The 12,607-nt window shown below is 67.6% G+C and overlaps 1 protein-coding gene across 1 annotated transcript; it reads right to left on the bottom strand.

Annotated features, from left to right (window-relative positions):
* Positions 1 to 10,623: 10,623 nt before the first annotated feature.
* Positions 10,624 to 12,559, bottom strand: LOC120859241 (synaptotagmin-2; the record flags this gene model as incomplete). The annotated part of the gene is made up of 4 exons (XM_040235417.1): positions 10,624 to 10,947; positions 11,199 to 11,332; positions 11,728 to 11,845; positions 12,548 to 12,559. Coding segments are annotated over 4 exons (471 nt in total), but the record flags the coding sequence as incomplete, so codon positions are not given.
* Between the last annotated feature and the right edge of the window lie 48 nt (positions 12,560 to 12,607).

Consider the following 12,607-nt stretch of genomic DNA (forward strand, 5'->3'; position numbering starts at 1 on the left):
CCTGACGGGGCCTCGGGTAGGTGTTTGTGTGTGGTGTCCGGAGGACCAGGAAACACATATCCTGGACTCGGAGCCTCTCCCTCACATGGCCTGAAGCCCGACTCCCGGTGCGTTTCCTGCCAAGGTGGGCCTAGCGGCCCTCACTCTCCGACATGAGTTTTTAATTTCCAGCCACAATCTAAGCGGTCCTGACTGAGGCTTTCTCTTCTTTCTGCCTGTCTGCTGTGCCTCTGGGTAGCTGGCAGCTTGCACACGCTGGGGTCCCCCTGCCGGCCAAGCGGCCCCTGGCCTCCTGGGAAGGTGCGTGAGGTCCACGCTCCACTCAGGGAGATCAGCCCTTGACTCAGGGTGAACTGGGGGCCCCAAAAGATGGCCCAGTTTTCTCATTCCTCCTCTGGTGTGGAAGATCCCAGGCCTGGTTGGGGCTGGGGACCGCGGAGCCAGTGGTGGTCTGTGCAGGCCCGTGCCAAGCTCTCTGCTTACACGTGAGAAACCAGCCACTGTTCTTGCTGGAAGAACCGAGTCAGAAGACATGACCCACCCCAGGTCATGGGGAGAGTGTGGGGCAGGCGGCCTCTGCCGTCTGAGCACCAGCTTCTCCTGGTCCTTTCCGACTGTCCCGGGCTGTCAGCAGAAGCTCGGGCGGCTGAGAAAGTGCCTCGACCTGGTTTTCCCAAAGAATCGAGTCTTAACCTGGAAGTGAGTCTCCCGAGAGTCGAGGCCGTGTTTGGACATGTTTTCAAAGGCGGCAGTTCAGACCTGATCTGAGAGCCGCCGGTGGCGACACGGCCATACCCACGTGGAGAGCTGCTTCCCATCCAGAGCCACTGCGGGAACGCGGCCCGGGCGTCTGCTGGTGGCCTGGGAGGGCACATCAGAGGGCCTCTCCCAGCCTCTCAGCCCAGGCGTCTGAGCAGTTGAGGCTGAGGGTGGGCAGGGAGGCAGTGCAGGCTCTGATGGGGCCGTGAGGGCATCATAGGGGCTCAGAGGACTGCCCTGCTCTGGTGTTTCTGGATCAGCGCCCTCCTACACGCCATGCCACAGCTGTGGGCCCCTCGGAGTTCCTGCTTTGTGGGGGACCAGGGCAGGGACGGGCCTTTCTAGATACAAAGTGGTAAACCCAGGGAAGAGAGCCAGGTGCCTGACGTGGCCCAGCTTCTGGACCCCCACCTGCAGCATCAGTGTTGGCCTTCCCGTGAGGGGCTGTGCGTGGACAGTGATGCTGGGCTCCTGTCCACATCTGTGGCCGTGAGGTTGCCTGTGTCCCAGCCCCCAGGGCCGTCCTGACGCTCCAGATACCCTCTGTCCTCTGGGTACCAGTGCTTCTGTCTGCGGTCCACACACGTCTGTCTGCAGCTTAACCTGCTTCGTCTGTAAGGGGCTGAGGGGACAGTTGCATCCTTTTCGGGAATCTGACTGGCCCCTGAGTGTTACTAGCAGAGCCAGACCTGGAATTAGCCCCAGGAACGTGGCCCAGCGGGGGCTGTAGGCCTGAACGACCGAGCAGAGGACGTTGACCCTCAACAGATGGGAGTAGAGATCTGGTCGCCCTCGAGGTGAACGAGTTCTCTCTCTCAGACCAGCGCCTGCAGCCAGGTCACGGGCCAGCTGCGTCCCTGTGGGGCCGTCAGAGCGCTTGGACCCCATGCCTCCCTTGGGAGTGCCCCGCCTGGGCTGGGGGCCACTGCCCCTTTGTCCCACAGGTCGAGCAGTGGGGTGTGAGGGTCCAACGCTGACAGAACAGCCCGCCCACCTCCCACGGCAGTCCCGGCCCGGTTTTGGGGCTGATGAGGCCACGTGCGCCGCAGCCCCAGGGGCTTCAGCTGTCCCGTCCCCGGGCTGCAGCAGCAGGATCCGCACGTCGTCCTGTGGGTGTGAACGGAGGCCTGGGCTGTGCCCCCGCCTCCCCCATCACCCTCCGAATGTCCCTGTGTCCCCAGCATGGGCGCTGCCGCAGGTTCTCCAACCGGAGTGCTCGCGGGGAGGACACAGGAAGCCGTCACTCGCCCAGGATGTGGGGAGGACGTCCCTGCCGCGGGGCCAGGAGCTGGCGCTGGTCACCCTCACACAGCAGCCTCACGCGTCTTCCTCCGCCCCGCAGGTCCTGACGGAGCTGAAGTCCGACAACCAGAGGCTGAAAGACGAAAACGGCGCCCTCATCAGAGTCATCAGCAAGCTGTCCAAGTAGGCCCGGCCCGGGCTGCCGGGGACGGCGCGTGCCTGCACCCGCCGGCCGAGCCGGGGCCTGCCTCTGGCCGCCAGCTGCTGTCAGCCGCCACGCCCTCAGCGGCCCCCCGACCCCGGCTCAGACAGTTCCCATCAAGGCACCACAGCGACCCTCAGCCGGCTGGGCGTCCGGAGGCGGCTCAGGGTTGCCAGGCCTGTCTCGGACCCGGCCTCCCGCTGCCCAGCCGCTCGCCCCTGCCACCCAGGAGCTGACTCTCCTCTGAGCCCATGCGGCGATGCTGGTGGCAGCAGCTTTTCTGCCGACCGCCTACTGGCGCCTGGCTGTTGCAGCGTCTGCCCCGAGCTCGGGCGGCCTGGCTCGTCCCCGCGTCTGTGCTGTTACAGTCCTTCCTTGGTTCCCCCGCTGCGCGTGCCCGGGGCGTGGATGCTGGACAGGCCCCAAGCCCCGCAGTCCGTCCAGGCGCTCACGCCGCGAAGCCGGGCCGGGCTCTCAGCGCGCCTGTACCCCCATCACAGTTTCTTCACGAGAAAACCTGAGCTCTGGGCGCCCCACCTGCCTCGCTCCCTCGACCCGATTTCCTGTCCTGAGAGAAAGAGCACCTTCGTGAGGGCTTCTGAGGGGCGTGGGGCCGGCTGCTGGAGGCGGGTGTGAGTGGGGCCCATGAGGAGACCAGCCTTGAGGACGCCGACTTGGCGACTCCGGGCGTGTGTGGGAGAGGGGCTTGCTTGCTTAGGAGCACCAGGCGTCCAGGCTCCAGCAGGGGCAAGGCCCCCCCACCCCCAGCCGTGTCCAGGGACCCCACCCTGGGTCGGGGAGCTTTGGGGGTTGTACCTTGATCACTCGCAAGCTGGGAGACGCTGATAACCAGAAAGGTCCCAGGTGGGAGCAGAGGTCTTCCTGAGGCCCCCCCCCCGTGACGTGCTAGCCCTGCCGTGTGTGGTTGGGGACCCCGAGGCACCAGTGGCTCCCTGGCCCAGAGCTCAGTCCCCACATGGCCTGTTCTCTGCTCGTCCCGGCGTGGCCTCCTCCCCGGACAGAAGCCTGGATGAACCGCCCCCTTGGTCCAGGGCAGAGTTGGGTCCTGAGTCCTTGGTGATGCCTTGGTGTTAACACTGAGGCCTGTGCTTTCTGTCAGAGCTCGGTCCCTCGGCTGGTGTGAGCGTGCAGTTCAGCTTTGGGGCTGCTGTTGACGTCTGGTGTGTAGCTGTCGGCAAACACTACCTCTGTCTGAGAAAATGACAGAGTGCTCCAGCTCCTCCGTGGCCCTCAGAAGCGCCCCGTGCTCCTTAACCCAGAGCTATGATCGATCACAGTCCCGGCTCCAGACAGGAGGTCTGTCTCCTGGGGCAAAACCACTTTCTCAGGGCGTGCAGACCCTTGCCCGTGGGCACGACGGGGAGGAGTCTGACAGTGGGGACAGGCGGGCCGGGAATGACGCCACGTCAGAGGAACCTCCAGCCTTCAATGCACCAGCCCTTTGTTCTGGGGGACCCACCGGGGCCCTTGACCCTGACCCCCAGCACCGGGCTGGCACGGCCCTGCCTCTTTCTCAGGAGGAGGCTGAGTGGGAGGGGTCACCCCACCCTTCTCTCAGCGGGCAGAGGAGATCCGGCTGTGCCTTCTGGGCTGCGGGCACCTCCCGCAGCCCTCGTGTGTCAGGCCCCAGCTCAGGAAGGCGGGCCCTGTGGCCAGAGCCGCAGTCTCAGGCACGGTCTCACGCAGCTCATTCTGTAGGGGACCCTAAATCTGGTCTCTTTCTGGGCCTTGTGGGTTGTAAGGTGGTGGCCAGGGCCTCCTCGCTGCCCCTGGGACTCTGCCCGATCACCACGGCGCCTGAGCGGGAGGTCGGTGCCTGGGAGGGTCCTTGTCAGCAGCAGTTTGCAGTTTTCCAGGGAGGCCGCTCGTCCGGGCCTGACGACCTGCCTCCAGCTGCAGCCTGGCCCCTTCGCCATCCTGTCCCCGAGGCCGCTGCTCCTGGATGCCAGGACCGGGCCTCCGTCTCCCCTCCCCCCCCAGGGCGCTGGCTTCCCTGGCCCCCACCCCCGCCTGACTGTGTGATCTGCCCAGACAGACAGACGTCAGGGTTTCAGCCAGGCTGCTGGCGCGGGAGCCCGACGGGGTGGGCGCTGCTGTGGGTGTGAGGCAGTGGAGACGGCACGGAGGGGCTTCCCAGGGCCCCAGCCCGCGTGCCTCCAAGGGGGAGCCTCAAGACTTCACAGCTGAGCCAGCAGGGAGGGCCCAGCTCCAGCTGGCGGGGGAGCCCCTGGCACCCCGCCTCTGGACAGGGCGGGCATAGGCGGTCCTCCCAGTCAGGGCCAGTACCGAGCGCTGTCCCCATGCTGAGCTTCAGGGCACGTGTTGGCACCTGGGGGTGAGTCCTCGGGCACCGTGAGAAGGCAGGGGTGCAGCAGGAGGAAGCAGCTGGAAGGACAGGGTCAGTTGTTGGGCCCCGGGCCCGCGCCTGCCCCGGGCCGCCGTGCTGCCGTCTGAAGGGGCTGGAGTGGTCCGGGTCGGGTCTCTAGACTGAGAGTCGGTGGGTTTTTTGATTCCTAAGGAGACCAGATAGTTCTCACACTCAGATTTTGCTCATTCTAACTTCATAAATTCATGTTTTCTTCTCCATTCAAATTGTTTAAGCGGGAGAGTGAATTCAGTGTGGAGGTCAGTCCACCCTGGTGGCCGGGTGAGCCTCTGGACAGGCGGCCCTCCCAGGAGGTGGTACGGCCCCTGGTGGCCTCGAGCTGTGTGTCTCCCCAGCGGCTGCCCCGTCTTAGCTCTGCCTTAGGCCTGCAGAGGACCGCCCTGGATGGGAACCAGTCGCAGTCCTGGGGGGCCGTCGGGGCTGTCCCGGGCCGAGGTAGGTACCTGCCCGGAGCAGGGCTGCAGGACGGAGCTTGCGGCCCCTCAAGGACGGCGTCTGTCGCCTGTGCTGACTCCCTGGGGCCCGGGACCTGTCACTGTGGCGGCTCCTGGGGAGCGAGCAGGCTCTGGGGCAAGGAGAGGCCAGACAGAGGTGCCGCCGCCTTCCGGGAGGCCGGGCTGGGCAGCAGGCTGGGGAGAAGACTGCAGACAGAAGCCGCTGAGAGTCTGGTGCCCCTGAAGGGTGCTGCGCTCGGGGGTCACTTGCTTCCAGCTTGCGTGCAGTGTGTTTGCTGCTTGGAGATGTCACAGCCTCACCCTGGCTTCATCCAGGGTCTCTGCTAGCTCCCATCTTTGCCCCCCGCCGCCCTGCTCCTCTTGAGCCACTCCGGTTCCTCCGCTCGCTGTCCTGATGGGGACTCCAGAGTGATCTCTGCCTTGGGTGGCCCCTTAAGGTGGCTTCAGGATGCACCCGCGTCCTTCCAGAACAGACACGCCTTCCACCCTCCCGCGCCCTCATTTTCCTAACGCTCAGTCTTTGCTTTTCTCACTTGGAGCCCGTGGTGCTCAGAGGAGGGAGGTTTTTCCACGAGTCGCCCCAGCTTGCAAAGCTCCCTGCTGTGCAAATGCCTGGCGGGGGCCCGGGGGCAGCCCTGCTTCCAGCTGGAGGCACCCCAGTGGTCTTGGGTGCGGGCGGAGCTCCGGGCTCTGCCTTGCCCTTTGCCTCCACCCCACCTGCCTCCTGGGCTGGAGGACTGGCCTCGAGCCAGGCCCCCTGGAGGCAGGCTGCAGGGAGGGGCAGGGCCTCTGAGCCCCCTGAAAGGCCGACTGTCCAGTCAGGAGGGGAGACTGTGTCCCCCAGCCCGCCATGAGGGGCTCAGCCTCAGGCTGTGACTCTGGTCCCTGTCCGCCCATCTCCTGCCGCAGCCTTGGCTGGCTGGGTGCAGCACGCGCGTGAGAAGCTCCCCAGGGTCTCCACGTCCCCGCCCATCACCTCACCTCCCCCCACACCCCCGACTCCCCTCCGAGACAGCACCTCTGTGTACACACACCAGGGGGCGGGGTTCAGGGAGGAGTCTGGATGCACTTCGTGAGCTGAATGTATTTTTATGCAACTTTTGAGTGGCCTTTCAACCCTGAGGTGAATGGTTTTGTTTTACTGGTTGTTGTTATATAGTATTATGAAGTATTCTGTGTTTGGAAGTTTGGGAATAATAATATTCACGTCTGTATGATGCCTGGAAACACAACAGTATTTATAAATGAGTAAATTAAATTGTGTTTTAACTTTGTGATGGTCTCTGAGCTTTAGGAAATGGGGCTCATAGAACCTCACATCTGGGCCAGCCTGTGGTATTTCTCCCACCCGGCCTGACGCTGCTTGGTGTCCAAGCTTAGACGCGGTCGGCACGTTCGGGGTGGCATGGCTGTGGGCCAGCCTGTGGCGTCCCCACGTCACCGTCCCGGCCGTCGGGGCCTGCATCCCAGGGCTGGCCGCGTGGCCCAGGGGCTCAGGGCGCGACTGTGGGGCTGCCCGGTGTCTGGCGGTGCCCCTGGTGCTTGCGGCCAGGTCCTGGTCTCTGCCCTCCGCAGCGGGGTCTCGGGGCCACCACTCGGGTCTGGGGAGCCAGAGCCTCTCCAGAGCTCCAGACCACAAGGGCCGCGGACGGGGTCACCAGAGATGGCGTTCAGCGTGGGCAGCTGCCCAGGCCTGGCCTTGCGTCCACCCCCGTGCCCCCCCGTTGGTTCACACCCTGCAGAGGCCCCGTCACCACACTGGGAGCAGGGGCAGGTGTGGAGCAAGGGCTCCTCGCGATCGGTGGAGACGTGTCCCCTAGAGACCCAGGGACCGCTGAGGCCCGGCCACTCCCTCCTGAAACCCCGGCCAGCCTGAAGGGCGCTCTGCCTTCTCGTTCTGGAGTCGGGGCCAGATACCCACGGCGCTCAGGGCCTGCCAGGACCCCCGAGGAGACTGCCACGGGCTGAGGTGAGGGGGAGTGTTGCGGGGGGTCACACTTTCCGGGGTGAGGGGGTGCTGCCTGTTCCCTGAAAACCCCTGAAGCCCTGGCCTCAGAGGTCAGACATCTCGGGTTCCTCCATGAGCTAACTCAGCGCTTGTAGGCGGCGGCGTTCTGCAGACCCGTGGGGCTCAGGCTGCGGCCGTGCCCCAGGCCTGCTCTGCTGGCTGGTGGGGGGGCTCCGAGGGTCTGATCCACCCCTCCTCCCTGAAGGCCCCCCCAAAAGCTGCCCTGAAGGCCCACCACCCCCTGAGCACGGGGCCAGGGTCTCAGAACCACGCCCTCACCCTACCCAAGTAGAGACCTCCACTCCCAGCTCACTTTCAGCTCTTTTCTTTAATAAGGAGATGCTGTTTGTTACAAAAGAACAGATGGACGGGAGACCAGGGTCCGTGGGGGCGAGGGGGGTGGGGGGCACTGCCAAGCGGGGGCGGGGGGGGCCGCTGTACACACGTCCTTCCCGTGAGGCGGGCTGGGAGTCCCGGTGGGCCACACGCTGCCCGAACCTGGGCCTGCCGCCCTGGTCTGGGGGCTTCAGAAGCCGCAGCGCCAGTGCTGGGACGGGAGGGGTCGGGGCGGGACACCTGGCTGCTCTGAGGGGTCTGGGGTCCATCCCGCCCACACCCCCTCCCCCAGTTCGTGGAGCGTGGGGCCCACGCCCCACCGTGGCCTCGGCCAGCGTGCCCTCCCAGCATGGCCCACCTAGGGGCTGCTGGCGGGAGCTGCTGTCCTCTGGGTCCAACACGATGGCTCAGCCTGGGGCCCGCGGTTCCCCTCCGGCCTCCCTTCCTCCCGAGGGGGCGGTGGGGTGGGGCTGGGTGCGGATGGGGGTCCCCACCGCTGCCCCCTGCCGCCCCCACCCCCTCAGCGTCACGGGAGCGGGACTGTGCGTCCACCCAGGGGGCATCAGGACCCAACCACAGACCCAGCCTCCAACAGCTCCCATGCATCCTGGTCGTCTCCACGGACCCCCACTGCCCACCCCGCCCCCAACATGGAGCAGGGCCAGGGGGACACCCGTCTGTACTCGGGACGCGGGGCGGGGGGCGGGAGGCTGGCAGGCAAGCCCTTCACAGTATCCTGAGGGGAGCTGGTCAGAGGGGCCGGGGGCTCCAACAGGGTGGCCCCGGAGACCCCCGTATGGCTTTTCAGTGGATCAGACGGCGGGGGAGGAGCAGGCCACAAAGGCCGCTCTGCCATGGACACGCACCGGCCGGTCAGGCCAGGCCCAGGCCGACTCCCCAGGCGTGGGGAGCTGGGGGAGACGCAGACCTCACACGGCGTCGGGGAGCAGCTCGGGGCTGTGACGCGGAGCTGGGCTCTGGGCGCGGCCATGCAGCTGTTGGCGCGGAGCCGGGGCAGGCGTGGGCGGCCACCCTCGTGTGCAGCTGAGCGCGCAGGGCGGACGAGGCCGGCTTCTCGGGCTGCTGTCCTGTCATCTCCAGCTCACAGCGCCCCCTTCCCAGCACTGCAGCTTGAAAATGGGTGCCATCCCGATGACCCGCCCCTGCCCCCAAGCCAGGGAGGCAGGAGTGGCCGCAGGATGAGGCTGCCCGACAGCAGAGCGTGGCCACAGGTCTGTGGGCGCGGGGGTGTCCCAGCAAGCGCTAAGGGCGGGCTCGCACGTCCAGTCACTGGTGGTTTGTCTAAAACTCACGCTTACCTTGGCACCTGGATCGCGGGGCTGAGGGCGGCCAGCATCAGCCCCGGGACCCCTCCATGTCTGCCACCACCAGGGCTCTGAGGTGGAGAGGGGGCCGCGGGGCGGGGACAGCCTCGTAGGGGGGCCCCAAGAACCCACCCAGACCCCGCAGGACTGTGGGACGGGGGGTCTCTTCCCACCCTGCTCACCGCGTCCCCCCCGCCCCGCCCACGGGGACCTGGCGCGCTCTGCTGCCAGCCCAAGGCCACAGCAGCAGGAACGTGTGTGGTCTCTCGGGAGGAGGGGCTGAGGCTGTGCTGAGAGCACCCCCGCCCCCCACCCCCCACGCCCCTGGCCACAGTCAGAGGCCCTGCCCGAGCCCCTGCTCAGGAGAGGGGAGGAAGGGGCCTGGGTTTCGTGTGTCACTCTCAGCCCCTCCATGAAGGGCACCTCTGCTGCCTCCCTCCTGGCAACGTTCAGTCCACGGAGGGGGGACCCCAGGCCCGGGCACCCACAGGCCTGGGGCAGGACCCTCAGGCAGAGACAGGAGCACGCCATGTGTCTCCCGCAGCCACAGGTCAGCAGACATGTCTGCTCAGATGGCTCCTCTGGGCCCGGCCGACCTGGCAGGCCCCTGCTGCCCCCACCGCGCCCCTCAGCCAGCCCAGCGCTGTCATCCAGCCCCACGTCCAGGCTCAAGACCCCCAGAGCAGCAGACGCGTCAGGATGGAGGCCAGTCCTGGCACAGGGAGGGGAGGGGTGAGAAGTCAGCCTGGGGTGGGGCCCTGAAACGGGGGGACCCTCGCAAAGCACCGAATTCCTCTGCTCTGTGGTTACCCGGTCCTGAAGGCAGGGCCGCCCCCTTCCCACCTGTGAAGAGGGGCTCCCAGGACGCAGGCCCTTGAGCACGGCCGAGCCCCCTTCCCACTGCGCCACATGCAGCAGGGCCCCGGCGTCTTCCTCCAGCAAGAGCCTGCCCAAGACAGCCGTCCGTCCGCATGGGGGATGTGGGGGATGTGGGCTGACGGGAGCAGCTCTGGGCGCTGGGGGGCCGAGAGGGGAGGAGGGAGCCAGCCAGGGGTGGCGGGGGCTGATGCTCCTGCCCAGGCTGCGGGTAGGGAAGGAGCCTGCGTGCACACTGGACTCACATATATATATATGGCTTTTTATCAACACTGGAGTCAGGAGCTGAGCGGGGATCCAGCGTGGTCCTGCCCTGGGGACCCAGAGAAGCCCGGGGGGACGACAGGAGGCTGGCCGGCCACCGCCCCCTGCTCACCTGGGCCCAAGGACAGGACCTCCTCAGGAAGAACCCGGGTCTGCACAGACAGCGCGGCTCCACTGAGATTAAAAGAGGAAATGGGCGCGGGCAGGATGGAGACGCTGCTCAGCTCTCGGCCCCAACGGGGCTGGCACCCACGTCGCCTGCCCAGAGACCAGGGCCCAGCAGGCCCGTTGCGGTCTCTCTGGGGAGGGGGTCTCCCGTGTCTTCACAGTCTGACATCTCCCGTCCACAAGATGAGCTCGCAGGATGGACAGACCCCATGCAAGTCCGGCCACCAGCTCAGGTCCGTGCTGTCCCCAAAACCAGCCCGAGGGGGCGGTGACTTCTGCCCAATCCAGTCTCCACACCTGGCCTCCGAACCAGCCACTCACACGCGTCCCTACCCGTCCAGGAGCCGGAGCGCAGGCCCCATCCGGAACCCAGCAGTGCCGCCATCTCAGAGCGGGGCGGGGGCGGCGGGGGGGGCACACGCTCAGGGAACAGGAGAGGCCGCACTGCCGGCTGGGAGCACCGCCTCTGGGTGAGCCTGGGGTGCAGCTTCGCAGGAGCGGGGCACAGGCATGCAGCGGGACGGCTCCCGGGGTGGGCAGGCCGCGCCACCTCTGGGGGCCCTCCTCCCACGGCCGTCGGAGGGGATGGTCCTTATAAAAAGGGGACGGGACGCGGCCGCGTGGACGGGCGGGGCGCCGCACGGGGCACAGCTGAGGTGTCCGTGGCTCTGGGTCTCGGCGGCGGCCCGGCCGCGGCCCTACTTGCTCTTGCCCAGCAGTGCGTCCACCTCCTCCTCGGGCTTGAGTGAGTGCCACTGCGCGATGGGCCGGCGAGGGTTGGCCAGCATGTCGGACCAGTGCCGCAGCTCCGTGCCCGTGGCGTTGCTGCCCACGAAGATCTTCCCGATGGCCTCGTTCTTGCCCAGCTTGTCGTAGTCCAGCACGGTGACCACCACCTGCACCTTCTGCGGGAGGGTGGGCAGGAGCTCGCGCGCGGCGCCCCCGGCTCCCACCTCCTCCCCCGACGGCCCCGTGTAGCCCGGCGGGCAGACGCATCCTTGCAGAGTGACAGGCCGTGCTGGAGAGGCCTGCTGCCCGCACAGGGGCAGCTCGGGAAACGCCCGGATGCAGGCCCCAGGGTGGTGCCCGTCTGCTCGCCCGCCCGCGGGGGTCAGCAGTGAGCCCGGGCCCCGTGACCAGCGCCCCCAGCCCTGACCTGAATCTGCTCAAAGGGGATCTCGAAGCTGAAGGACTCGTTGAAGTAGGGGTTCAGCGTCTTCTTTTTCACCGTCGTCTTCTTCTTCTTGAGCCTCTTGCCATTCTGCATCAGGTGAATCTTCACGTAGGGGTCTGCGGGCGCAGCAGGCAGGCCCTGAGCCCACCCCGGACCGCCAGCCCGGGGCCAGCGAGGTCACAGGCGTTGCCCCCGTGACCCGCCGCAGCCTGGGGCTCGGTGAGGGGCTCGGGGCTCCTGGTGACATCGGTCCTGGGCAGGGGACCCGCCCCACCCATCCTCCGACCTGGGCGGTGAGACCCGCCTGCAGGAAACCGGCCTGCCCGGGGTGACTCGGGAACCCCGAGCCCCGGCCGAGGACAGGGCGGTCGGCTCCGCCCTCCGGCCCCGCAGAGCCCGGCCCTCGCCCTGCAGGCCCCTCCTGGGAGCCGCGCCCTCCCCGGCCGCCGAGGGCTCAGGCCACAGCGGGACCTCGGGCGCCTCCGGTGGCGGCCAGCAGCCCTGCGCCCACCTGAAAGGCCGCCCACGTCCATCTTCTTCAGGTTCTTTGCCTCCAGGATGCAGACGGTGAGCTTCCCGGCGGTGGGCACGTAGCGCAGCGAGGCGCAGATGTCCCCCAGCTTCTCTGGCTGCCAGGAGAGCGGGCGGCGGGTCACCCCAGCGGCCGCCAGCTCGGCTGACCCCTTGCGGCCTCGGGCCAGGGGCAGCCCCGCCCTGCCTGCGGCAGGCGGACACTGGAGCTGCGGGCACCGTGGCCGGTGGTGCCCAGGAGGCTCTGGATGGACGCGGGGTCCCGCCTGCAGCGTGCGCGGTGGTCTTCAGAGCCCCTGGCACCTCCCATCTCTCCCTCCTCGAGACCAGAGAGGAGGACGGTGCGTCTCCGCCAGCGCCGCGGCGCGGAGCCGCAGCGTCTCAGAGGAGGCCTCCCCTGCGTCCCGGTCAGGCTGCGGCCCCGGGGACTGGTGCTCCGAGGGCAGCGTCTAAACGGAGGCTTTGTACACAGCGGGGGCTGGCACTCGCCGAGGGTGTGAGCAGGAGCTGCAGCCCCGGGCCGAGAACCCGCTCAGACCGCGCGGGCCTTCCCTGCGGGCACACGAGGCCCCGGTTGGGTCGCTGGCGCTAAGCAGGCACAGGGCCTCGGGGGAAACGGGTGCCGTGTCCTCTGCACCTGTGGCCTCTCCGGGGGGCTGACCCAGGGGGGCCCGCCCCGCGCCGCCTCACCTCCTCCTCCTCCTCCCCGCCCCGCCTCACCTCCTCCTCCTCCTCCTCGCCTCACCTCCTCCTCCTCCCTGCCCCGCCTCTCCTCCTCCTCCTCCTCCTCCCCGCCTCACCTCCTCCTCCTCCCCGCCTCACCTCCTCCTCCTCCCCGCGCCGCCTCACCTCCTCCTCCT

The sequence above is a fragment of the Oryx dammah genome, unplaced genomic scaffold (assembly GCF_014754425.2).
Source record: "Oryx dammah isolate SB20612 unplaced genomic scaffold, SCBI_Odam_1.1 HiC_scaffold_327, whole genome shotgun sequence".
Lineage (NCBI taxonomy): Eukaryota > Metazoa > Chordata > Mammalia > Artiodactyla > Bovidae > Oryx > Oryx dammah.